This window comes from Talaromyces rugulosus, chromosome V (genome assembly GCF_013368755.1).
Source record: "Talaromyces rugulosus chromosome V, complete sequence".
Taxonomy (NCBI): Eukaryota; Fungi; Ascomycota; class Eurotiomycetes; order Eurotiales; family Trichocomaceae; genus Talaromyces; species Talaromyces rugulosus.
In genome coordinates, this window is record NC_049565.1 from 4,103,885 (window position 1) to 4,129,073 (window position 25,189).

The 25,189-nt window shown below is 48.1% G+C and overlaps 12 protein-coding genes across 12 annotated transcripts; 6 read left to right on the forward strand and 6 right to left on the reverse strand.

Moving 5' to 3' along the window:
- Window positions 1-184: 184 nt before the first annotated feature.
- On the forward strand, window positions 185-873 carry TRUGW13939_09928 (uncharacterized protein; the record flags this gene model as incomplete). The annotated part of the gene is made up of 3 exons (XM_035493044.1): window positions 185-225; window positions 300-370; window positions 446-873. The coding sequence occupies 3 exons, from the start codon at window positions 185-187 to the stop codon at window positions 871-873; spliced, it is 540 nt and encodes a 179-aa protein (XP_035348937.1).
- Window positions 874-1,953: 1,080 nt separating this feature from the next.
- On the reverse strand, window positions 1,954-2,466 carry TRUGW13939_09929 (uncharacterized protein; the record flags this gene model as incomplete). Its single annotated transcript, XM_035493045.1, has 1 exon — window positions 1,954-2,466. The coding sequence occupies one exon, from the start codon at window positions 2,464-2,466 to the stop codon at window positions 1,954-1,956; it is 513 nt and encodes a 170-aa protein (XP_035348938.1).
- Window positions 2,467-3,768: 1,302 nt separating this feature from the next.
- On the reverse strand, window positions 3,769-4,972 carry TRUGW13939_09930 (uncharacterized protein; the record flags this gene model as incomplete). Its single annotated transcript, XM_035493046.1, has 3 exons — window positions 3,769-4,609; window positions 4,683-4,751; window positions 4,818-4,972. 3 exons carry the CDS (start codon window positions 4,970-4,972, stop codon window positions 3,769-3,771), a joined length of 1,065 nt encoding a protein of 354 aa, XP_035348939.1.
- Window positions 4,973-5,794: 822 nt separating this feature from the next.
- On the forward strand, window positions 5,795-6,369 carry TRUGW13939_09931 (uncharacterized protein; the record flags this gene model as incomplete). Its single annotated transcript, XM_035493047.1, has 2 exons — window positions 5,795-5,936; window positions 5,987-6,369. 2 exons carry the CDS (start codon window positions 5,795-5,797, stop codon window positions 6,367-6,369), a joined length of 525 nt encoding a protein of 174 aa, XP_035348940.1.
- A 495-nt stretch (window positions 6,370-6,864) lies between these two features.
- Window positions 6,865-10,810, forward strand: TRUGW13939_09932 (uncharacterized protein; the record flags this gene model as incomplete). The annotated part of the gene is made up of 6 exons (XM_035493048.1): window positions 6,865-6,966; window positions 7,030-7,239; window positions 8,282-8,548; window positions 9,192-10,526; window positions 10,575-10,727; window positions 10,781-10,810. 6 exons carry the CDS (start codon window positions 6,865-6,867, stop codon window positions 10,808-10,810), a joined length of 2,097 nt encoding a protein of 698 aa, XP_035348941.1.
- Window positions 10,811-11,822: 1,012 nt separating this feature from the next.
- TRUGW13939_09933 (uncharacterized protein) lies at window positions 11,823-12,473 on the reverse strand (the record flags this gene model as incomplete). Its single annotated transcript, XM_035493049.1, has 1 exon — window positions 11,823-12,473. One exon carries the CDS (start codon window positions 12,471-12,473, stop codon window positions 11,823-11,825), a length of 651 nt encoding a protein of 216 aa, XP_035348942.1.
- A 783-nt stretch (window positions 12,474-13,256) lies between these two features.
- Window positions 13,257-14,360, reverse strand: TRUGW13939_09934 (uncharacterized protein; the record flags this gene model as incomplete). Its single annotated transcript, XM_035493050.1, has 1 exon — window positions 13,257-14,360. The coding sequence occupies one exon, from the start codon at window positions 14,358-14,360 to the stop codon at window positions 13,257-13,259; it is 1,104 nt and encodes a 367-aa protein (XP_035348943.1).
- A 331-nt stretch (window positions 14,361-14,691) lies between these two features.
- On the forward strand, window positions 14,692-16,316 carry TRUGW13939_09935 (uncharacterized protein; the record flags this gene model as incomplete). The annotated part of the gene is made up of 5 exons (XM_035493051.1): window positions 14,692-15,035; window positions 15,096-15,298; window positions 15,470-15,765; window positions 15,838-16,000; window positions 16,087-16,316. The coding sequence occupies 5 exons, from the start codon at window positions 14,692-14,694 to the stop codon at window positions 16,314-16,316; spliced, it is 1,236 nt and encodes a 411-aa protein (XP_035348944.1).
- A 376-nt stretch (window positions 16,317-16,692) lies between these two features.
- Window positions 16,693-19,655, reverse strand: TRUGW13939_09936 (uncharacterized protein; the record flags this gene model as incomplete). The annotated part of the gene is made up of 3 exons (XM_035493052.1): window positions 16,693-18,258; window positions 18,316-18,539; window positions 18,602-19,655. 3 exons carry the CDS (start codon window positions 19,653-19,655, stop codon window positions 16,693-16,695), a joined length of 2,844 nt encoding a protein of 947 aa, XP_035348945.1.
- A 581-nt stretch (window positions 19,656-20,236) lies between these two features.
- Window positions 20,237-21,545, forward strand: TRUGW13939_09937 (uncharacterized protein; the record flags this gene model as incomplete). Its single annotated transcript, XM_035493053.1, has 2 exons — window positions 20,237-20,267; window positions 20,329-21,545. 2 exons carry the CDS (start codon window positions 20,237-20,239, stop codon window positions 21,543-21,545), a joined length of 1,248 nt encoding a protein of 415 aa, XP_035348946.1.
- Window positions 21,546-22,100: 555 nt separating this feature from the next.
- On the forward strand, window positions 22,101-23,439 carry TRUGW13939_09938 (uncharacterized protein; the record flags this gene model as incomplete). The annotated part of the gene is made up of 5 exons (XM_035493054.1): window positions 22,101-22,187; window positions 22,243-22,496; window positions 22,566-22,713; window positions 22,774-23,046; window positions 23,110-23,439. 5 exons carry the CDS (start codon window positions 22,101-22,103, stop codon window positions 23,437-23,439), a joined length of 1,092 nt encoding a protein of 363 aa, XP_035348947.1.
- A 277-nt stretch (window positions 23,440-23,716) lies between these two features.
- On the reverse strand, window positions 23,717-24,895 carry TRUGW13939_09939 (uncharacterized protein; the record flags this gene model as incomplete). Its single annotated transcript, XM_035493055.1, has 1 exon — window positions 23,717-24,895. The coding sequence occupies one exon, from the start codon at window positions 24,893-24,895 to the stop codon at window positions 23,717-23,719; it is 1,179 nt and encodes a 392-aa protein (XP_035348948.1).
- Window positions 24,896-25,189: the final 294 nt, after the last annotated feature.

Sequence of the window (25,189 nt, forward strand, 5' to 3'; positions counted from 1 at the left end):
ATAGATTAACAAGAGGGTGTCAATGTATAGATCAAATTACCGTTACGGTATTGTATTCGGTCTAGTCTTGGCATTCCGACGTCATGGTTGATTAATTACGGAGTCCCGGAGCAACTTCGCTTCAACCCGAGCAACCATCCCTCGATCTTGTCCATTCATTCACAGCAAAAAAAGAATAGCAAAAATGGCCGGCCAGGGAGGGATTCCTCCTATTGCAGACACTCAGTACGTTGTATCTATTTCAGTCGAAACAAACACGCTGTGGCCGTGGAAAAAAGTGCTGACATGAATGACGAAAGTCAATTCGAGGAAGAAACATCACTGCAAAAATTCCAACGTCGACTCAAGGAAGAACCTCTGATTCCGCTAGGTACGACTCTCTCTTGTCCGGCGTCGCCTTTTTTTCTTTAATACCACGTCTGCTAACTTTTTTTTTTTTTAACAGGATGCGCCGCCACATGCTACGCCCTCTTCCGCGCATACCGATCCATGAAAGCCAAAGACTCAAAAGAACTCAATCGCATGTTCCGTGCACGCATCTACGCCCAATTTTTTACGCTATTTGCCGTGGTTGCCGGCGGCATGTACTACAAAACGGAGCGAACACAACGACGCGAATTCGAGCGCATGGTTGAAGAGCGCAAGTCGCTCGAGAAGCGGGATGCGTGGCTGCGCGAACTGGAGGTGCGTGATAAAGAGGATAAAGATTGGAGAGAGCGGCATGCGGCAGCGGCGGAGGCGGCCAAGGAAGTCGATAAGCCTCGTAGCGAGAAGTCTGGGCTGGAGAAGAATCAGTCGCCGGTGGAGGATGCGGAGAGAAAAGGGTTGGGGGTTTTGGATGCTGTCAAGGCGCTGGTGGCCAAGAAGGATTAATGTTGCAGGATGATATTGATTGCTTTAAAAAGAAAGTGATTTGACGACTCTCCCTCGAATATGTATACTATATAAATTTAAACGCCTCTGTTTCATTTTTAAACAGGCGAAAGCAGAAATTAAACAATATCTTACACTTTAATATAACTACAGCATAATTACAAAAAGCGAAATCACCTGGCAGCAAGTTCATCAATATACCTCCTCATCGTATCAAACTCGGCCTTTCCAGCAGACAACAAATACTTGATGTGGTTCTATAAACATATCAGATGAGTCTCATGAAAATTAAAGTAGAGCGGGAAGATGTAAACAACTCACAGTGTCTGTTAATTCCCTATTACGCACAAACTCGGCCTTTGCATAGTTTAATAATTCCGTACGTGTTGGCGACGGTGGAATTTCTTATCAGTACCAGTCAGCTTTTGTTTCTCGACAAAGAAATGACAACGTACTATATACAGCACGAATAATCTCTCGCCACAGAGAGAGAACTTTTTGGCGTACTAAAAACTGTATGTCTATTAGATGGTTTCTTTTGAAAAAAAAAAAAAATCAACTTCATAAGGAGCATACATGTTCAAGATCGAAAACGGGCTTTTTGAATTTTGACAAATGTCTCGGTTTGTGATCTGATAGTGACGGATGATGCGCTGGCGCTAGAACGCGCGTGGACGGTCTGATATTTAATGATAATAACCTGTGGCGCATGATGTGTCTTGATGCGGGATAGAATGTATCAATGGGGTTTAATAGGCCCATCTGTCAAAAAGAAGGGAATAGGTGCGATTGGCAAGGTTGTTTTGTTCGTGTTACTGTTCCGATTTATTTCGGCGTGGATGAAGATAGTGGCAGAATAGCAGGGGGCGGTGAGCGCGTGGTTTCGTTTTTGTATTTGACACGTAATTACCGTATTGATACATCTAAATATATTATACGCTGTTGTATTCCAATGTTGAGTGACCACCAGTGATAAAATTTGGCGGATGAAGCATAAACATACTGATCTCAATGTTTAAATAACCAACTCGGTCAACCCTGGATGCATGCTATGTATATATATAAGAATGTATAGCAGTATCAGCTATAAGTGACAGATCTCAACCCTAGAGCCGGCTTAACACAACCCCCGGAGCACTGTACTGCATCGTGAATCTCACAGTATATACTCTCCTTCTGCATCATATCATTCAGCTTGGTAGTCTCCTTCTTATAATACGGCTGCGGCGGTAAAAGAATCTTCCACCGCCTCTGCGGATGATTCTTCAAACACAACCCTTTCAACGGCTCCAAAAACACAGGCACTTTCTCAATCGGCTCGCCGAACCAGTTCCCCGTGAGATGCAGCGTAAAGTCTTCGAGATTTTTCATCAGGAGAATCGCCTTGCAGGTCTCGACCCATTGCTGACGGCCAGCCCAGACATATACCGACTTGACGGGGTCTTTACTGGGTAGCCAATGGCCGGGGAACGCCCATTTGAGATCGACGGTGCGAATCGCATTCCACTGATCGGCGGGGATGGTTGGTCGCAGGTACGTCAGAGACCAGGTGTTGCTGAACTCGAATGTGTTGGACGAGTAAAGTATGTGCATACTCTCTCGGTAACTATTTTCTCGCAAAAAAGAAAAAAAGAAAGAGAAACGTGTTACAAACAAAAGCCACTTGCCGGGGATTTTTTTCTTTCTATATCAACCAGAGCTAGAGAATATGGGCTTACATCTGTTTGCACGTAACCGGTAGCGACATCAAGTTCATATTCGAGCATTTTTCCGGGTTCTTGACTGGCTGCGGAAGACCGCCACGACAGATACCACAAGAATCTCGCTGCGGGCATATGACATATCCTAGGCGTTTTTTGGAGCGCTGGATTATGTGCAGTCGTAGTCCGCCGAGCACCAATTCCCAGACCATGAGCCGCAGCTCAGGCGGAAGTGTGTTGAGCAACAGGCAGCTCGGCTGGTGAATAGGGTTTTGACTGATGGTCATTCCCCTTGGCGCTGACTCTCTGACAGTTCCTTTTCTTCGTCTGTATCGAGGTAGCGAGGAGGGCTTGTCATCTTTGATAGTTAGCAACTTTCAAGCCACGAATCAAAACAAAACGACAAACGAGTGCATCTCAACATACTTTCGTACCTCTGGGCAAGGACATCTTCCCAGGAATGAACACCAGCCTTTGATCTGGCCATATCAACAGAACAAACAAACAAACAAACAAAAAAGGCGGTGACGAGCTGCTAGAAAAACACAGGACACAGGAGCTAGGCAAGGTCACGCGACAAGTCCATGGCAGCGATACCAGCAAGGAAGAGATATCACGACATTGTATACTCGAATATATTCGCCCAGAAGATGGCCTGCCAAGGAGGTAGTTATGCAGAAACAATGGGATCACGTCAGGCCGGAAGACGAAGTATGCGTGATTTAAGGCACCGAGGTCGGCGTGAGAGCTGAATTCACGGCACATCGCAGCGGGGCCGCCCGGGTGGGCTGCGGCGGGGCCGTTCTACTCCATACTCCATGCTCTATTGGCATATGTAGGTGCTCGCAGTACGTAACCGTTATTCTAGCTATATGCTGCTAGAGCTGTAGTGGATGTTGGTGGATATTAGTAGGTATTAGTTAATGTGTTCCAGTCTTCCAGTTCGTCACGTTTGACCGAAAAAAAAGAGTTGCTGTTTGAATCCAGCTTGTGATACCTTTACTGGAAACTCAGCTGATCATGCAGTAGTATCTTGATAAGGAATAGTATAAAAATTAAAAAAAGGAGCAGACTCTTGTATAGTATTGCAGCACCAAATCATCAGGACATCAAGACATCAGACAGCAGATATCAGATATCAGGCTTCTATGTTTCGATACATAGTCTACAAAGGCAGCGAGAAGCAACGCCCGGATCAGACCACAGCAACTGCAGATACATAGCTCACCGAGCTATCAGAAAGCACATCTGGATCCGAGCTTCTCTCGTACCTGACAAAGTGAAACTTGCCTACCTCGGCGCCCGTCGTAGCGGCGAGCTCTTCCAAAGCGGCCATGATCACTCCGATTGGATGGCGGCCGCAAACCGTGTTCCCAGTGGTCTTCAGCACCTGGAGGAACTGCTTTGCGCTGCCTGTTGTTATGGCTTCCATAGTTGCGATATCTACGGCGGAAATGCTGTCGTAAATCTCTGCCTGTAGTTCGCGGTTACTGCGCAGAGATCGGCCGGTTACTGCCGCCAGGGCGCTTTCGGCTTCGGATGTTGTTGTTGGAGGCTGGGGCAAGTGACTGGATGATAAAGGTAATGCTGGTTGCTGCTCTGCTGCGTCTGGAACATAGTATGTATATCCAAATCGCTGGCCCCAATGGCAAAAGTCCGAGCTAATGATGAATGCATTTGATTCATCGGCCAAGTACGGAGCGAGAAGTGCACCGACAGCCTGCTCAGTCTCCGCGTTGGTATTTCCCACCATGATCGGTACCAGGGGCGGATATTCTGAGGCAGGGCGCTCGGGGAAAGTTAATTGCAATTTGCGGTGGATGTATGGGAGGTGGAGCTCCATGCTGTGCTCTCGCTCATCGACACGGCGAGACATGGTCTCGAACACGGAAGAGGATGAGTGGAGTTTTTTTATGGTCTCGGTGTCGAGAGGAAGCGGATTGTTGGAGACGGGGGTTGCATAGGACGTCAGTTCGGGGAACGCAACCGTTGCGAGGGGATGGTGATGAGAAGGGCCGAGGAGAAAGATCCGTTTTCTATTGATGACATTGAGTAACCGACTGCATAAAAAGAAAGGATTTGTGTAGAGATCTTGCTACTACTACTCACGCTTTGGACAGATCCAGTGCCTTGTAAGCCCAGGCCGCGCATGGTCCAGAATACGCATATCCGGCATGTCTTGATGAAGCCCAACCCGTTTAGCTTAACGAACAGCCTGGAATACGATTCGTATAGAGTACTCACGGTCCTATAATTACCCTAGCACCTGGGATTGGCAAGGAACCCAACTGTTCAATCTCTGGTGGAACAGCCGCAAGCCATCCATCCAGCTCGGCTTTCAATGTCGTGCTATCGTCTTCATACCACGAGCCAGCATGCGTTGGTCTTCTAACCGACATCCTCTTCTGCCGTGTGAAGAGTTTCCGTAGAAAAGCGATAGTGGAAGAAGGAAAAAAAATGCCGAGATACAACGATGGCCTGACTGACGAGTAAACGATAGTGTCAAGCGGAGAAGATGGATAGATAGCATGCGGGGGAGGGGTCAAACCGCGGATAGCGAGCGCCCTTGCGCAGTGCAGCAGTCGCCATGCCGGCCGGCATGCCGAATCCGGCTTCCCAGAACGACAGACAACGTGGTTGTGTATGCAGCAGTTGAGAACATTGATGCTGGTCATTTATCATCTACGATGTCAATTCTTTCAAGATCGCCCATTAAGCTGTCTAGATAACTATTGAGTATGCAGCAGCCTGCATTCATACATGGCCTGGATGAGGGCTATGATCTGGACACGACTAGGTGCAAAACTGTATATCGATAGCAGTCACATGCCTTCAGCTAGCTCTAAGCTGATTGCTACTTATCACCGTGATTCTTGTATACAAATTTGTATACAATATTGTGATAGGGAAGCCGTGCACGTGCCGACGCGCTAAGCCAAGCTCTTACGTCCTGTTTGGGTTAGCTCGCATTGCTCCGCGTTTTAGCGCGTTCCTTGTTTGTTCCTCTGGCACCGACTTCATTGCTCCTCCGTTCCTCCTCAGAGACGTCCTGCCTTGAACATTGAACGTTGAACCCTTTCATCTCTTGTCTTTTTAGTCGTTCAAAGGCCTCTTCGGGTTAGAGGCGTATTTTCTACCAGTGGCGAACATTGCCACCTGTGACATCCCTTGATTTGCTCCGAGTTCAGAATCTGAACTGCTTCACGTGCTCGTCTTGAATCATGTCCCTCAAACGCAAGGCTTCTTTTTCGTCATATCAACCCGAGATTTGCTCTCGACCCGTGGATAATACGCCACAACATCTCAGTAGCCGGACACGGAAGCGGTTCCGCGACAACCGGCCTAACGAACAGACTGTTTATGGTGAGTTGGCAGTGGGATGGTCACAATGGCAACGTCCTGACGAATTGCAGAAAAAACGTTACGAATTCTTTACGACGCCCAGAAAAGACCAATGTCTTCGAACCCAGAGGAACAAATGGCGCTCACTCCGCCTCCCTGCGACCCAGAGGCTCTCGACCCGCGCCAGCAGACCTTGCGCAAGTTCTTTCAGCCTATACCAGCGCAATCATCATCAATGGATATTAGTGGCATGATGCAGGAGAATAGATCTAATGGACCAAACGGCCAATTCAGCACATTCCAAAGCCAAGACCCCGAGTACAATCAGAGCGGGCCCAGCAGTGGCTCATCGACTCCTCTTTCCGCAGGGTCGGAAACGGACATGAACATGAACAACACAAACACAGGGTTCCAGACACAGGGAAAATGGATTGGCGGGATCGGCTGGGTGTAATACTCGGTCTCTATTTGCCACATGCTTTTTTTGATGCGTGATGCTACATGATTGTTTCTTGTCCCAGGGTTAGCAGGTGTTTTGGAGTCGGATTCTCAGCGCGCGGATGTGCTGAGCTTGTTGGTTATTTCATTTACGATTTTCGGACAAACAAATTGGCTCTTGAGCCATATGATTTAGGCGTTGTGTTCCATGTTTAAGGCTCCGGTGCAATGGCGCTGTCGAGTCTAAATATTATATAGGTATATAAATAGCTTGTAGTCATCCAGAATCAAATTCAATGGCAATTTGAAATTTCAACAATCACAAATAACCTGACTTGTGTGTGTACACAATGTAATGCCTACGGACCGGGTCTGGTGGATACGGATTGGTGGGGAACCGCTTCCCGCTTCTCGGAGAACCATGCTTCCTTCCGTACACAACTCTCGCTCATGAACATCTCCAAACCCTCTCTACACATCTACTCAACACGCCATCATAGCCTCTCACACAATGGACAATGCCACTTACCTACAGTCCCTCCTCGGTCGAACGCTGTGTATTCACACAACCGACAAGCGCATGTTCGTCGGCACTTTCAAGTGCACAGACATGGTTCGTTGCTATCCTACTTATCTTGCGAAAGAGATTCGCTGACATTTTAATCCAAAAAAAAAGGAACGCAATGTCATCCTCTCTACCACTTATGAATACCGTTTCCCCAGTCAAGCTGCCGTCCAAGCCGCTGCAGAAAACGCAGCTGCACCGACTCAACAACAACAACCAGGGTCCAATTTCAAAGTGGACATGACCAGCCGGCTAATCGGATTAGTCGTTGTTCCGGGGAAACATATTACCAAGATCGAACTCGAAGAGAATCCTCACGAGGTGAAAATGCAGCCGATGGGTGTATTTTAGAGGCGGGGTATTTCCTTGCGAAAAAGAGGAGCCGGAGAGAGAGGCACACGCCGAGATTGAAATATCGATCGATTGAGAGGAAGAAACTCGATACGAATATACGCAACATGGGAATTACTTGCAGCAGAAGTGCAGCTGGCTCAGAGTATTTTTCATTGGCCTAGAAGGGCATATGCTTGCTGCTAGACCCGTCGTGCAACATAGTATCGTGTTCGGATCTTGCGATAGAACAGGGCTGTTTTTATCCGGCAAGTAAAATCAAGAGTCTGCCAGGCAAGAACAAGGCGAGTTGTTGCGCAGGCTAGAAGCGCTCCTTTCTATCGCGTGGATAGAGCGCTAGCCAATCACATGAGAACCCGACAGCGCAGTCATGCGAGCTGTATGCATACCATAATGTATGAGCACATAGTCACCGGTTAGTGGTCGCTCTGACCATATTGACGGCGAGAGTCCGGAAGCGAAATGCCCCGAGTCAAGAAAGACGTCTTGGCTTTGGGCGGTGAGGGGGAACATAGATATGACACGTCCAGTCCGCGCGCCAGACTCAGAGGTTGGGAAACTTAGGATTCATTTGCCAGTTCCGGAAGCAATATTGTTGGTTAGTGTTCTGCTAGGCTCCTGGGGATGTGCACTCCTGTTTCCGTGGTCGGTTCTATCTTCGTTTAGGTCAATAGTCAGGATCGTTTTACTTTGGAATCGTCTTCTTGGCGGCGAATCACATGGGACATCCCAACTGGGGCTATCCTTGCCCCGGATATGAGCGTTGTGACGCCTTTGAATTGCTGCAAACCTACACACAAGTCTATTCTAGCAGGTCGAGCCAGTGGGAGATAAGAGGCGGGACGGATGAGGCGTAGATTTGGGGTTGACTCATTGGCTGTGTGTATGCTATAGTTATACGCTCAGTCGTCAGTTAGAAGCCGGGGTCTCCCGGAACGAGCTTTTATAGCTTTTCTGGCAAGTATCTACATCTATACTAGAGATAATATGAAATAAGAAAGAGTAAATAAAGAAGAGCCGCAGACGCGTCACGGGACCTGGCGCCAAGGCCGGGGCGAGTCCAGACCGGATCAGGCCAATCCAAGCCCGAAGCGGAACTGCGCCCGCCCAGTCGAACTCATCTCTTCCTCTTCCTGCTCGTCCTGCTCCTCCTCCTTCTCCAACATCCTCGTCGATACCTGTGTTATATCGCGTGTGTAACGATCGACCTGGCCCTTTCAGCACGCCTTGCGTCAGCCCGCCCGCCCCGTGTGACAGTCCCGGCAGTGCTTGTCCTGAGGTTTGTGCTACTCCGCCGTCCCCCATTGCTGCATGACGCATTCATTCTTCCCTGATCCCCTATCCTTCCCCACAAATGGACAACTCCCACATGTGCCCAGCCTCTTGGCCGTCGGCTTTGCAACCCTTATGCAATGCCACAAGCTCGAATATTCCGACCGCTTTAGCTTCATCCCTCTGGCGCTCGACACTGTGCCCGTGCTTTGCCGCTGAGGGCAACTCTGACCCGCCCGCCTCTTTCTGTCCACTCGCCACCTTTGGTCCTTCGCAACTGCTTGCTCTCATGTGCTCGTCTTCAAAACAAAACTGATCCATCCTATTCTGCAGTGCTTATCCCCTTCTTCTCCTAAAATTTCAAGCTTATCGTCGTCGGGTTTCCTCCTTGGAGAATTTCTTCCGCCGCGAACCGACTGCCTCGATCGACGGCTTCGTCCATGCTTGCTCGCCGTCCCGGATATTCCACCTCACCTAGAATGCACCATCGTTGATTGATCTGGAAATCATTGAAATCGAGGGCCTCTACATCACTTTCGATTCTTCTCCCGTATACCAAAATTCACATCGCCTACAGGAGCGTTTTTTCTAAACCACATTTGCAATATCCTTAACGCCGGTGCGACTTCCGGCTATCCGTCATGGGTCAGTCGCAATCCAAAGGCGGGGGTATCGGAGAACCTTTGCAATCCTATCCGTCGTTCTCTCGGTCAGATACGAAAGAATCCATCAGGTCCATAAAAGGCTCTATCCGGTCCAAGATACCAGGCAGTCGCGATAAATCCAGTGACAGTCCGCGAGGGTCGACTTCAGGATTCGGGGACGACAAGTCGGATGCTGCCTCGGTTAAATCGACAAACAGCAGCAGAGTGCCGCAGTCGCCGCAGTCAGTGTCCAGCGATGTGCCCAATTCCCGATCGGGCACCCCCGATCCTCCCCCATCCCCATCGCAGTCAACTTCGTTGAATCGCGGTCACAAGGATGTCGATGCCGCTCAGCAGAGCGGCGAAGTCGATCTGGTTTCAGACGCACCTCCGTCCGTCCCGCCCGTTACGCCTCAAGCTCCCGGGGAGTCCATCTTGGTAAAACCGAGTAACCAGATCAATCCCGTTCTCTTGGATATTCTTGCTTCCACGCCCACGGAGACAAGTGGCTCTCCCGGCATGGGGATGGGAGCGCTCAAATCGATCGATTTGGATGACATGATCTCCCGGCTCCTAGACGCCGGATACTCGACCAAGGTCACAAAAGCCGTGTGTTTGAAAAATGCCGAAATTGTCGCTATTTGCACGGCAGCCCGCGAGTTGCTCCTTACGCAACCGGCATTGTTGGAACTGGCTGCGCCTGTGAAGATTGTTGGTGACGTGCATGGTCAATATACCGATCTCATCAGACTCTTTGAAATGTGCGGCTTCCCACCTGCCGCCAACTACCTCTTCTTGGGCGACTACGTCGACCGAGGGAAACAAAGCCTGGAGACTATTCTCCTGTTGTTGTGCTATAAGCTCAAGTATCCTGAAAACTTCTTCCTCCTTCGAGGAAATCACGAATGCGCCAATGTTACTCGCGTTTACGGCTTCTACGATGAATGCAAGCGAAGGTGCAACATCAAGATCTGGAAGACATTCGTTGACACATTCAATTGTCTGCCTATTGCTGCCACTGTTGCGGGCAAAATCTTTTGCGTCCACGGCGGGTTGTCACCCAGTTTATCTCACATGGATGATATCCGTGGTATTGCTAGGCCAACGGATGTGCCAGACTACGGTCTGTTGAACGATCTTTTGTGGAGTGATCCCGCCGACATGGAGGAAGACTGGGAACCTAATGAGCGAGGTGTCAGCTATTGCTTCGGAAAGAAGGTTATTATGGATTTCCTCCAGCGCCACGATTTCGACTTGGTCTGCCGAGCGCACATGGTGGTCGAGGATGGCTATGAGTTTTTCCAGGATCGGATTCTGGTCACGGTGTTCTCCGCTCCAAACGTAGGTTTTTTTCTCCTTCCGTCTCGAACTATTACTAATGAATATTAGTACTGTGGTGAATTTGACAACTGGGGAGCTATCATGTCGGTCTCCGGCGAATTGCTGTGCAGCTTCGAACTACTAAAGCCACTCGATTCGAGTGCTTTGAAGAGCCACATCAAAAAGGGACGCAACAAGCGCAATAGCATGCTGAATAGCCCGGTACGTTTATTGGATATTATGAACATGGAACTTTTTCTAACGAAGAATAATAGCCCGCGGTTGTTTCTGCTCAAAGTTATTAGATTACTGGTTTTCACAGTCAGTCTCTTTATATGGCATTATAATATCCGAGCATTTCGACAAGTTGAGTAAATCTCAAGTGTCAGCCTATTCATCATCAACGTCGACTATACAAGGTCAGGGCGACTACAAAGCCATTCCAGGCCGGCCATCTCAGACCTTTCGCAACGTTGTCTCGATGCAATGGCCGACAGGTCAGTCCTCTCATTACTCAAATGAAACGGACAGATGAACGGTCTGAAGAAAAAAAACCAGCCCATGCAGTGGCAATTTTCCTAACCGCATCTGCGTCTGACAAGAGCAGTTAACGGGGAGTTGAGGTCCCATACGCACGAATCATAAATTAGAAGCAGCATCCTGAATGGTGCACGGGCTTCGATGCATTCAAATCATGTCAGCAGCATGGATGGAACAAAATGGAAATTCATGGATACGAGGATGGTTGGCTCTTGATACGAGACGATAAGGAGATTCAAGCGGCTAGGGAGGGTTTTGTCTCCGCCGGAATAAGTCTTGGGTACTGAGGCACTTTGTTTCATTGTATATGTAGGATTCGTCATGTTTTTTTTTCCTGTTGCTCCTTGCATTCGATGTTATGCATGGCTATGCTTTGATTGTTTGCATAAGCTTTTATTTTATTTTTCGTAGTTTGCTTACTTGCAGCATTGAATGTATGATGATCAGTCAGCATTAGGGTTAACTTATTTCCAGTAGCTATAATCTGTAGATTTTAGTTTGCAGCATCTCGTTATAATTAACTTTACCGGTTGCCTTCAAGTCTTTAACCGAGCAGACCAGGGGCATTTAACCAAAACAACTTGAGTAATTGTATTAAGGTTGTAGAAGAGAGTATTGCACGCATGCCGTAGATATTCAAGACAAGAGAAACTACAACGCAAGTGACCCCAACACAGCAGCTTATCAACCTCACGGACCTGAATAGACAGTTTTCAACGCGCAGTCCCTAAAGAGTTCTCCATGGCGACCACAAAGCTATGTACCAGCCTTAATGCCCTACAAAGCAGCGACAAAACCCAGGCTCGCGACAACAAGAGCACCTGCAAGACCAGCCGCCGCAGCGGGGGCTTCTATAGCTCCAGCAGCGATATTATTCTTGGCCGTTGCTGTGGCAGACGACGCTGTCTTTGTCTTTGTCGCAGTAGCAGTAGGGGTACTCTTCGGCGTCTGCATTTTCCCTGTTGCTGTCGCTGTCACTGTCGCCGAAGCAGTCATCAAACACGTCCCCCCAGTCAAAACCGGATTGTCACTAACGACCTCAGCAAGCGGCGGAAAATGCTTGACCAGAGCCGACATGACCGCCACGGGTCCAGCAGTTAGAGAACTCAGCACGGAATTCCCTACACTTGATACCCAGCTCTGTGCTTGTGTCGGTAAAGTGGCTGCGCAGTTGGGGATTGTGCCTGCTGCGTATAAGCAAAAGGCGTTGCTGGTGGTTAGGCAGGCTGCAAGGTTCAAATTGCCGGAAGGTACGAGGGAAGAGATGCTGGGAGGAGGGGTTGGGAATATGTCTTTGATTGGGAAGGCGTCGTTGTCGGCGCGTGGTTGGATATGATGGATACGGTTGGCATCTTTTGGGCCATAGTGGGCGAGGGCAAGGGTGATTGAGGTTATAAAGAGTATGAGGGTTAATGTGTTGAGACGCATGATTTCGTATATAGAAATGATGGTACAAAGTGATTGTTCAATGTTCGTTTGTGTTCAGGGTTGTAGAGTAATAAGAGCCGTGGAAATTCAGACAATATCAAACGTTTTTGGGGCAGTCTCCTAGGGGTTTATATGTGTTATTTTCTCTAGCTTCAGTCAGTTATACATTCATTCAGCCTCGCTGCGTTGGACAAGATCGGAGAGTATTTATGAAATACGAGGATATTTTCGAGTTACATGGCGTCGGGTATGTGCAGACTACCGTCAGAAGACAAATAATAGTCCTATTCCCATCCGGATAACGACATTTAGTAAATAAAATTGGTGCAACGCTGAGACAAAGACGCATGTCACAATGTAGAGTGTGGACATGTGGTTACGAAATGCTCGTGTACCTCGACGGTTGACATGTCGGACAAGGCTGACTCTCGTGAACAGAACTAGAGGTAACCATTGAGTAAGTGGATCATTGTGTACCCTGAGATCTCCTTGTGTATACATACATGTAGACTCCTGAAGGGTTTAGAGGATGAAATGGGACAGATTAACGAGTTCTTTAGAATTTTTGACATGTCAGATAACACCTTCCTATTAAAGAAAAACACAGGTAACCTACATGAATCGCATTATTGTTACGAGTTGTCTCACATTATTCCGTTCAGCGGAGAGAATAGGATATTACCCACGAGGAGCCAAGTATCTTATACATAATCTTAATCGATTGATAGCTATAATATGTAGCTTTATGCACATAGATCAATACTATATTAGTAAACGATCCGTCTAGTTCCCCTTCTCATTCTCCATAAACCATCGCACACTCCGCTCAAGACCCTCTTGCACGCCAACCCGAGGCCGATACCCAAGAACCCGTTTTGCTTTTTCCCCATTCAGCGTACGAACAAGGGTACTGAATCGAATGCCCTCGCGAGTCATATTAGCGGGCTTGGTGCCACCAGAAAACAGCCATGCAACCCATTCATTCACGAACCCAAGCGTCAGCCCAACCCACTTTGGGATAACAACAATGTCCCTTGGCTCAGTTGGATTGCCTGTGAGCGCGGAGACTGCGCGCTGGAAATCCCAGAACAGCCAAGGTTCTTCGTTTGTGATGTGGAAGCTTTCGCCGTCAACACGGGCAGATGCGTCTGCTGGAGGCGGCTTGCTCCATGCTTTAAGGAGAGCATAAGCAGCTAGAAGGTGTGCATCCGCAAGATTGCCAGCGTAGATGAAATCATAGGGATTCTGTCCGTCGCCCATCTGGAAGCGCGACTTGCCCTGGCGCGCGACCGCGAACATTTTACCTAGAGTGCCAGCGTCGCGCTCGCCGAATACAAGATCAGGCCGGATTGTGCAGGTCAGAAGGCCACAGACATCCTGGCCACCATTGCGGTTGGCGGCCTGGATTGCATCCTCTGCGTCAGCTTTGGCGACGCAGTAGACTCGCTGCTGTTGCGGGGGGCGCAGGATTGGCATTTCCTCGGTGGCGTCGATGAGATTAGTATGATTGTCATTGATAACGCCGCAGGTTGATGTATTGATCAGGGCTCGCACGGTGTGTACTTTGAGCGCGGCATCCAGAACATGATGAGCGCCGTCAACAATGACACGCCGGTAGGCTGTGACTGGGGCATCGGAAAATTCAGGGGACGCGGTATGGAAGATGGTGACTGGGCGAGCAATTTGCATCACACGCTCTACATCTTCTGGGGAAGCCAAATCGCCTTGGTGGTAGTGCACATTTGGAGTATCATGGCGGTTGCGGTCAACATTCACATCGATGCAGTGGATGCTGCACCCGGGCTCTTCCTCGAGGATTTTGGCGATGATGTGGTAGGCTATGAAGCCATTGCCACCAGTGACCAGGACAGGGCCGATGCTGGACATAGTGTTTCTAATAGTAATTATAGGAAATTAGGAGAGAGAAGGATGACGACTACGAGTGCGGGAGCACGGGGATGCTTTGTCTCTTTGTTGATTATCGATTGAATAGTGCTCATGGTCCCAGAATTGAATGAATCTACTTATTAATTTTCATAATAAGACGAACATTATTAAATAATAGCAAATAAAAAATACTTGCCAAAAATGGAGTTAATGATGTATCTAGATATCCATGGCTGGTGAAAGAGACCATTTCGCGCTAACCGGGGCTCCTTTCAGCTACTCTATCCCTACACTACCTAGCACAGCAATTCGAAGTCCACTTCTTTTCACGATGAGGACTAGCAGACTCGCTCAATATGCTGTCAATGTTTGCCTACCCTGTTCTCGTCATGCCTCTACTGTTCCCTTACTTGCGACCCGGCGGATACCCTTGTTTACTAACCTGCGCATATCGCGCCGCTCAATAACGTGGGCATCCACTCCCAGGCAATTCCCCACTTCAGGCTTCCATTCAATCAACCCATCTGAAGATATTGAAGAAGAAACTTTATCAACATATGAAGCTGAAAAATATTATCCCGTTCAGCAAGGGGAGGTGCTTGGCGATCGGTATCAGACCCTTGCCAAGTTGGGTTACGGGGTGACATCAACTGTCTGGTTTGCTCGAGATTTGGTGTGAGTGCAATTAATCAATTAGTCTTAAAAAAATGTTTTGTACGTTCTAATAAATGTTAGAGATTCAAAATATGTTATCTTGAAAGTCTATGTGGCAGGTCAAGAGACCAATCATGAGGTCGAAATTTATGAGCGTATAAACACGGTACCAACAACACATCCTGGCAAACGATTTATTAGGCAGCTCTTCGATCATTTCTCAATTGAAGGGCCTCATGGCCGTCATACCTGCCTTATTCATGAACCTCTGGGTATGAATACAGGTGAGCTATTGAAGTGGTTGCCCGGTCAAACGATGACATTTGAAGACATGAAACCCTGTATCAGGCAATTGCTTGTTGTTTTGGATTTCTTGCATGGCGATGGCCAATTAATTCACACGGGTAAACACTCGTCCCTCTCCGGTTGAAATTGGGTGACTGATTTGGATGAAGATCTTCAACTAAAAAATCTGCTACTCCCCTCACCGGACGAAAGCGCCCTCTCACGTTTTGAAGAGGATGCAGTGAAGACGCCAGCGGCTAGAAAGATGCTGAAAGGCCGAACAATCTACACCTCTTCAAAATTTCCACTGAGTAACGGATTACCGCTGCTGAGTGATTTTGGTGAAGCTCGATTTGCCGGTAAGGAGAACAATGAGGATATCATGCCGAATGTCTATCGAGCTCCAGAAGTCATATCAAAAATGAACTGGGACCATACGGTGGAAATTTGGAGTGTCGCCATGCTGGTGAGTCCTGCCTCCAAACCTCCACTGTAAAGTGCTAGATTTCAAAATGTGTACTAATCTTATTAATGCAAGGCATGGGACATCGTCTCCCCCCGCACTCTCTTGGACGGGGAAAATCCAGACGGCATTTTTGACGATAGGGTTCATGTTGCAGAGCTAATTGCACTTCTGGGCCCTCCGCCACCCCAGTTCCGTGAAATGGGCAAACTAACTTCAGTATTTTGGGATGAGTCCGGTATGCTCCCTTTACTATACTAGTCCTATATCTATCTATATGGATTGGGCGTCAGTAGCTTTGTCTTCCTGCTAATATATTTGTAGGAAACTGGAAAGAGCTAGCTCCTCTACCGAATATAACCCTGGAAGGGCTCGCTGCCGACATCCGTGGGGATGACAAGGAGGGATTCTTGCGATGGCTCCGGGCTGCTTTGCAATGGAACCCCCAGGACAGGCCTACAGCTTTGGAACTCCTTTACGATGAATGGCTGATGAAGGGGCTTAAGCTAAAATCTAGGGAAGAGACAAGTGAGGATTCGACTACACATGACTGAATGTAAGAGTTGATATTGCATGTATTATCTAGAATCACCACTCAAAAAAATAACCCTAGTATTGAGGTTGTGTCCATCTTCAAATTTTTCTTCCCCTTCGTATATGTAGTATCAAATTTCATTATCGGTTGAATCTATGGATATACAAACAAAACCAAACAAACCATCTAAGAATGGTTTCGGGTCTTCAAAAAAAAGCTAACTTTTCCAGCCATCCGTAACAAATGCACCATGACGCGTTAAATTCGAAAAAAGAGACCAAAAGAAAATAAATCACTTCCTGGTATGTGCAAACAAGAAGAAACCATTACTCCGTAGCAGTGCCGAATATGTATAAGTATAAAACATCGAGGCGAGGCGAGGCATAAGACTACGGCTACTCGTAATCCTTGACATATCGGTCGCCCAGGTCGAGATCCCACATGGGCCGTTCCACAACAGCCAGTTCGACGGCCTCTTTAGCGAGAACGCCGCCTTGAGAACCAAGTGGAACAACACCCAAGATGTCACGGAACCTGTGCGAGTGCCAAAACATCGGAGGAGCCTCCTTTTGTGATACCAGTTCCTTCCCATCGCTCTCTCCGTCGGTATTGGTATCGTTGCTCACGACAACGGCAAGGCTAGCTCCGTTTGTCAAGCTCTTGCCAGCCTCGTCGCCATTGGTCAACAATGCCTTGGCCGACCCTTCATCGTCCGCTATTTCCCGGCGAAGATGGGCAAAGTCAGCCTCACGGGTCGGTAAGAATGGGTTCCCAGTCTCAGTTCCATCCACGTCGTCGTCGTCGTTCTGTCGTTGGTGTCGATGTTTCTCGACGTCCACCCATTCCGCATCGTTCAGGTTTTTACCTTCGATTTTGCGGATTTTTGTGCCCATGGAGACAGTTGCTTGAGACGCAGGAATCAGACTTCCTGCTCCACTGTTGTATTTCATTAGCTCTTCCTTGCTCTCATCCACGGCGTTTCGTTTTCGCTTCTGTGGTCCCGAGGCCTTGACAAGCTCTGTTGAGGCGGCGTCAGCGGCGGCTTTGGGCGATGGCATATTACGTGTCAAATCGAAAATCCACATCCATGCCGGTCCGTATAAAAGTAGCTTGGTTGAGCCTTGGAATACATCGCAGAAACCTCCCATCACACGGTCCTTTAGATAAGTAAAGTCTTCGGGCAAGTGCGACTTGGGGTTCTGCTGAGACCATTCAGAGAATTTTCCCTTGAGTGTCTCGTATTCCACTAGTTCATGAGTGCTTGTGACGACGACCAGGCGGTCTTCAACAGGTGCGGATTTGTGAGAGTCAACAGCGGTCTCTGGGCGGAACGACATAAATGCAATGCCAGAACGGAGCGAGGGCATCGGTGGCAGACGCTTCCAATGCTGACCATCAATCTCGGTTTCATTGTCGTCCTCCTCGTCGGACGACTCATCGTCTAACGACACTGCTCCATTTGAAGCTTTCTTGGCTGATGCCAGCTGCTGTTCAGGGGCCTTCTCGAGAATCCAACAGTCCACAAATCCCGACAAGTCTCCCGTTGCCAACAGCTTGCCATTGCTAGAGAAAGTAACACTGCGTATTGTTCGGTCGTAACTTCCAAGTGTGCCTTGGGTTACTCCGCGCAAACTGGGTGCCTTGCCAGAAGATCGCTGAACGCGTAACAAAGTAGGATGAATGCGCAATGTCTCATCAGGGGAGCTTGGAGGTGACAATTTTGCGAGATATATGTCGTTATTGGGTCGAATAATAGAAAGCCATCGGCGGTCAGGAGATAAGGAGACAACCCGGGCACCACCATTTGAGACTGACTGAGGAACATCCAAGTCTTCTATAAGGAGTGTATTATCCTCGTCGTCCCCTGGACTTAGATTGAATATCCGAAGGTCGTTCATCGTAGAAATAACTAGTACACTTCCGTCAGAAGAAAGTGCAGCTGATGTAATATTGTCCTCGCCCTGTTGATTTTGTAAGAAATATGAAATATAACCAGAAAAAAAGAAGAGTCTTCATACCGGAATTAGCACCCTGCCCACCAATTGGTTTCTTTGGTTCTCTACACTTGTTCCCGGCTCTTGTGCAATTCGCCAGATTCTTGCTTCTCTTTCCCAGTAGCTCATAAGATACCTCGCTGAGGAGGAAGAAGCAAGCTGGGAGATTTGAGGAAGGTTGGATAGCGTTCGGTGGTGTTCTTTACCGAATTCACGTAGCGGCAAGACGACAAGGGTTGCGCCGGGTCCTACAGGTGTATAGTTAGTTATACAGATTCCCTGTTTTCTGGAGCAAATTTCAAATCCATACCTCCCGACACCGCAATGCTTATATCTTTCGACTCATAAACGGCAAACTTCTTCACGTCATGCGTATGATAACGTCGGTGCATCACTTCGGCCCACCGGCGTGACTTATCATTTTTCTTGCCCGGCTTCAATCGATACAAAACGGTCTTGCGATCTGTTCCACCACTAATGACCGACTCTCCATCGATACTGACGGCGACATCGAGCACATCTGCCTTGTGGCTGTGCAGTCTCTGGATTAACGAGTAGTTTTTCGCGTCCCAGAATCGAATTTCGCCCGTGGAATCACCCGACACCAAAGTCCCGTCCGGCAGTGTTTTGATGCTCCATACCAGAATCTCCTTGGGTCCGCCAGCGGGGCCTCTACCCAGGGATATTGTTCGCAAAAGACGCCCGCTCCGGATGTCAAACAGTCTGATGGAACTGTCTGCGTAGCCCGCCACGAGAATGTTTCGGTTCTGGAAAGTAATGCTGAGCACTCGCACGTTTTTCGTTGTCGTTGCTTGCAAGCGGCGAACAAATCTCAAGTCGTTATCGGCCGTAGACAAAATAACAATGGACCCATCGGCGCAACCAATAGCCAGATGCTGCCCGGTGTACTCGCCGTCGCTCGCATTCTGCTTGTTATTGTTTTCTGGCGTCCATCTCGGCTGGGCTGTCAAACACCAAATCTCTCCATAGCTGCCACTCGAGTGACGCGCGGGGACTCCCTTTTCCAGATCCCACTCGGTAACAGTGTTTGTATATCCAATGCTGAAAAGTCGCAGTCGACCGGGGACCCTCAGTCCGCTTCCATCAGCAGGTTCCTCAATCGGATCAAGTGTCCAGGCAAGGCCTTCGATGCTGCGGCCCTTTCCACCTCGGATAATCGTCTCTTGGAACCAAGCACCCCGAAGCGGATTCCAGATCTCGATGTCACCGTTGGCGCGACCAACAGCGAGTCGGAGCGTGTGCGCACCTTGTCCGGCAGCCTTTGGCGATGGCGGATGCGAGAATTCGAGTGCATTGATAGCTTGTGGGTTGTAAGGAACGAAGCGACAGCGATGCAACTCCATGATGCTCGTGTTTTCTCAGTCGGTTTTTCTTTTTTTTCTTTTCTTCTTTTCTTCTCCTTGCTGCTATGAAATATTCAGCCAAAGCCGATAGGATAACTCAAATCCGAACAGGATTCAAGCTTGCGCAGCCATTGCTTGCTTAAAAAAGGCGGATCTGTCGACTGGTAGAGGGGACGTTGGTTTGGTTTGATCACCAATTTTCTTTGCGGCGGAAATATTTTTCTATCGAGGGAAATTTTTCGCGGCCTTATCAGTCACGTGATACGGCTATAGTTGCCCTTTTTGTGGGCCAATCAAGTGTCCCGCCTGGAACTTTGAATGTATAGTTACACATTTCGGCAGAATCAATACTAATATGCAATACTAGTTCAATGAGATGATATCATGATGATAACGGTCATGGGGAACTTTTCCCTCCAAATGCATCCCATTACTGTCTAAAATGCCTCCTTTGGCTATGCTATCTGTTGATGATGTCATTATGATTATCTTCAAAGTTTGGTTTCCTGCGTATATGAGGATGTCAGTATGCTCAAGGACGCACAGTAAAAATTCCGATTTTAACCTTGACTTCCTTGACTATGCCGTCTGCAATTGTAACTGGTGCCACCGGTCCGTCCTATCTCGTTTATACTTATACCAGCAACTTCTACTAAGCGTACATACCCTTCAGGTATCACTGGCAGTGCCATTGTGCACCACCTATGCAAGGACTCGCAGTATGAAAAGGTCTACTCGCTCTCCCGAAGTAACCCCGGCAATGAAAACCCAAAGGTCCAGCATGCCACTCTTGATCTCCAAGGGTCCGCTGAGGAGATGGCTAAAAGCCTGAAAGATGTCACTGCCGAGTACGTCTATTTCTGCGCTTACCTAGCACGAGATGACCCAGCCGATTTATCTCGTGTGAACGGGATGATGCTATCGAACTTTCTTCAAGCATTAGAAATCACAGGCGCTATTAAGACGCTGAAGCGCTTCGTTCTGACCTGCGGCTTCAAACACTATGGTGTCCACCTTGGCCATTGCAAGCAGCCGCTCCAGGAAGATGACCATCTTCTGGAGAAAAACTATGGTGACGTCTCCTGGCCTCCCATCTTCTACTACGAGCAGGAGCGGATCCTCAAGGATGCCGCCACCCGTGGCGGGTGGGAATGGATTGTAACTCTCCCAGAGGACGTTCTGGGCTACGCACGAGGCAACTTTATGAACGAAGCCACTGCACTGGGTTTATATTGTGCTGTCAGCAAGGCACTCCCTGGGTCTAAGCTGCCATTCCCTGGCTGTAAGGCCAACTACTTCGCCTTCAACTGCTGGACTTCAGCAAACCTCCACGCCAAGTTTTGTCTCTGGGCAGCGATAGCCCCCAACGCCGGGAACAACATCTTCAACGTCATGAACGGGGATACGGAGTCATTCCAGAATCTTTGGCCGCGGCTTGCTGCACGATTTGGCTGTAAGATTCCCAACCCTATGTTTCCATATGGTGGTACCCCAGACAGCCAGGGTTTCGGTAATTATGAGGCGACCACGGTGCGGATGCAAAGCCGGCATCCGCTCGCGGCGCACGCAGACAAGATAGGAGTCTTGGTCGACAGCAATCCCACCCTGTTTCTCCAGGTTGATCCTGAGAAATGGGCGAAGCGCAAGGATGTGAACGAGGCGTGGGCAAAACTGCGTGATACTTACAATCTCGATCAGAAAGCGTGGGAAAATGCCACATGGGACTTTTTAACTTTTGTCATGGGAAGGGATTGGAGCTGCATTGGGACAATGAGCAAGGCGCGACGGTTGGGATGGACTGGGTACGCTGATACTTGGGAGGAGCTCGAGGAGACCTTCAGCATTCTTGAACGCGAGGGTATTTTGCCACCGAGGGAAAAGCACTCTTAATTTTACAATTTCGAACGTAGCACATCATATGCGTATTATAAGTAGTACCTATATAATGTGGGAACATTATCCAATGAAATTCAGAATATCTTGCATACCGTTGAATACAAGTACAGGGAGATTCGAAAAACTCTCCTAACCCAACTCATTATTAATATTAATCCACGTCCGACTTAAGCGCCTAAATAATTACGAGGTCCGCAGGATTCTCATTACAGGGTCGTGAACTAGAAACATTATGATAATGGTACGTTCTACACGACAGAGTTCACTACATTCGGACGATGTACCACCCGTTATGGAGTATTCTAGAGTCTCACTTCATATGGATACTAGTAAGCACAAAGATATTCCAGGCATGATATCAATATTTGAGTTATCGGTGACGACACGAGTTGCGTCACCATTCGCGGGGAAAACCCACAAAGCTACACATATTATTACAGGATAAAATAATGAAATGTTTCCCATTGTAAAAGTATATAACAATAATAATATTCGTCTCGCAGATAGTTTCGATGACACTGAATATCTAGCAGCAACACCTTCTTAAATATGGCATCCCAAGGCAATGGTCAGCATGTTTTACTCACGGGCGCAAATGGCTTCGTTGCCTCGCATATACTAGCGATATTGCTTGAAGTATAGATATTCTTTCTAAGCTGAACTAGAATCCCATGGCTAATTGTACATATAGCGTGGATTCGCTGTCACTGCCACTGTGCGATCCCAGACCAAGGCCGACGATATCATCCAGACGCATCCTTCATGGAAGGGCAAGATCAACTTTGTCATTGTGTCTGATTTCACCTCCCAGCATCCATTCGATGAATTATTCGAAAACACAAAAAACTCTGCAGTACCCTTGACCTATGTTATCCACACGGCGTCGCCTTTGAAGTTCAATGTCAAGGACATCCAGAAGGAGATGATCGAACCTGCCGTTATGGGGTTAGCATATATTGACATCACTTTACATATACATGTTATGAATGAGTGAATCCACTGATACGTTTCTAGAACAACGGAGATCCTCAAGAGTGCTCACAGACATGGTGGGGCGACTCTGAAACGATTTGTTCTGCTAGGTAGTGCTGTCTCCGTCCTCGACTCCTTCGAGGACATCACCCGTGAGGGACGCCCTTACACTGAAAATGATTGGAATCCAGTTTGTCTCTTACTATAAGAACCAATTCATTCCTGGCGTACGCTGACTGATACCCCCCAGGTGACTGTTCAGCAAGCCATCAATCGGAAAGACACTGTGCTTGGGTACAACGTATCCAAAACGCAAGGTGAACAAACAGCATGGGAGTTCATGAAGACTCACAGACCAAAATTCGATCTAACGGTAATCAACCCGGACATCATCACGGGTCCCATGATCCATCCCATTTCGGGATCGGGCTCAATTAACGAGACTAACCACTTCGCAATCGCGAGTTTCATCGATGGTACCCATAAGACAGTTGAAGACGTGCGATTCCCGTTTTATCACTTTGTACGTTCATGACTGATAGCTTCAACTATCGGCGTGATTGACAAGGTATCTGATGAGGTGCAGGTCGATGTCCGCGACGTCGCGCAGAGCCATGTCGATGCGTTGACTAACCCTGCTGCAGGGAGTCAACGGATTCTGCTCATATCCGGGCTAATAACTCCGCAGCTAGTCGTGAATATCATTCGAAGGCATTTTCCCGCTCTAGAGGATCGCGTTCCGGAAGGGAATCCTTCGCAGATCCTGCCGGACGGGATACACCCGACAGGCTGGGATATGAGGGTTAGCCTGGACATTCTGTCCAAGGGAAGGAAAGAGGGCTCATGGAAGTATATTGAGCTAGAGCAGAGTGTCACCGATACAGTGCAGTCGATGATTGATCGGAATGTTTTGTAGTGGCCGACTAACAAATTTGCCATGGGTCTTACGCGTCCTCGGAAATAAAACTGTGAATGTATTCAAGGTAAATAAAATATCACCCACAAAGTGTTCAGGTTTTCAAGTGCAAGAGCTAGTGCGTTTTTTTATTGATTGCTTGTGAGAATCTTGGACGTTATCCCTCCATTTGCGACTCTTATATATCAATACATGTACCAAAATCCCTCCCTCATCTTAGAATAGTCCGCAAAGAAATTCCACGACATACCAACATTTCAATCAAACATAAAACTCATCACTGCATTTTGCCTCGCAGAAATTTTGGTGCTTCATACGTCAAGAAATCCTTGCCCTTGAAGAACCACACGAGACATCCCCAAAGTGTCCATCCGCCCAAGTGTCCCGTACCCGTTGACTGTCCAACAGGGACTACCATCATTTTTCTCTGGGCTTCGACAGAGTATGTAGCCGGGCAGGTGTCTTTCTCGATACATGCAGCGATATTCGACGCCACGGTCGCTCCTTGAAGTGAGACCCTGGAGAGGAGTCGATAAGGATGGCAAGTGATGTCGCCGACTGCGTAGGTGTCACTCCGACTGGTTCCGTCTTCCACGATTCTTAGTTTCTCATCCACATTGACCCAGCCATCATGGTTCAAGAAACTTTTGGGGATGAACTCGTTGTTTGGAATTACTCCTGTTGTGGAGATATACTCATCTGCCTCAATTGTTCGACCGGTGGATAATGTTACTGTCCAGCTCTTCGTCTCAAGATCCTGCTCCGCCTTGTCGACTGTGACATTTTTCAGGATCTCGATATCCTTGCGTCTTAAGAGTGACTCGGCGGTTCTTTGTACAGTCTCCGTTGCCTCATCCAATAATGAACGAGTCTTGGAGACTAAAGTTATGGTTTTTTTCGAGCCCGATGCTTCGGCCAGTTCTCCAGCGAGTTCGACTCCCAACGGACCTGCACCGCCAATAACAATTCGTGTTGCCGCTTGAAGCTTCTTCTGTGCCTCGGAAATAGCGTTCCTGGTATCTTCAAATGCAGTCGCCTTAAAAGGGAGTTTCAAACTGCCCTGTCCGAGTGTAGCTGGTGTTGTGCTACCGGATGCAATCACGAGATAATCGAAGGTGACTATAATATCGTCGCCCTTTGTGGATTGGTTTTCGCCCGTATTTACTAATACCGACTTGTTCAAATAATCTATTTTGGTGACAAGTCCCTTAACCAAAGTGAAGTAGCTATTAGGATATTCGTTAAAGGTCTCGGGGATGCTGTAGAGGTACTTGCTCGGCGGTAGACTCTCGGGTTTGACGAGAAATCGGGGCGTGGCGATGTTGAAGTAGTACTCGTCTGATGGGTTGATCAGTGTTACTGATACTTTGGAAGTCTGCCGGAGTAATTTGTGGCTGACTCCTAAGCCTGCATGGGAGGCTCCGATGACAATGACGGAAACACGTTTGGAGGACATTCTTCGTGAAGAAATACCGTTTGTTGAGACAGCAGAGGTATGTCTCAGTCTGTGGGATAAATCTGGCTAATAATCTAATATTTATTCCCGCCTAAGGGGTCAAGAGGGGAGAACACCGTCGTTTATCATAGATCCTCGGAGTAACTCCAACACTAAGGAGATAACCGTGCCTCTGTTAAATTGCTCCTCTATATCTAATTGGGGATGGAATGGCCCATTTAAGTAGACTTCGGAGGAACTTGTTCGGAGGATCCCATTTTCTTGTAGTGGACCATGTATTTGCCGCCCGGTTAT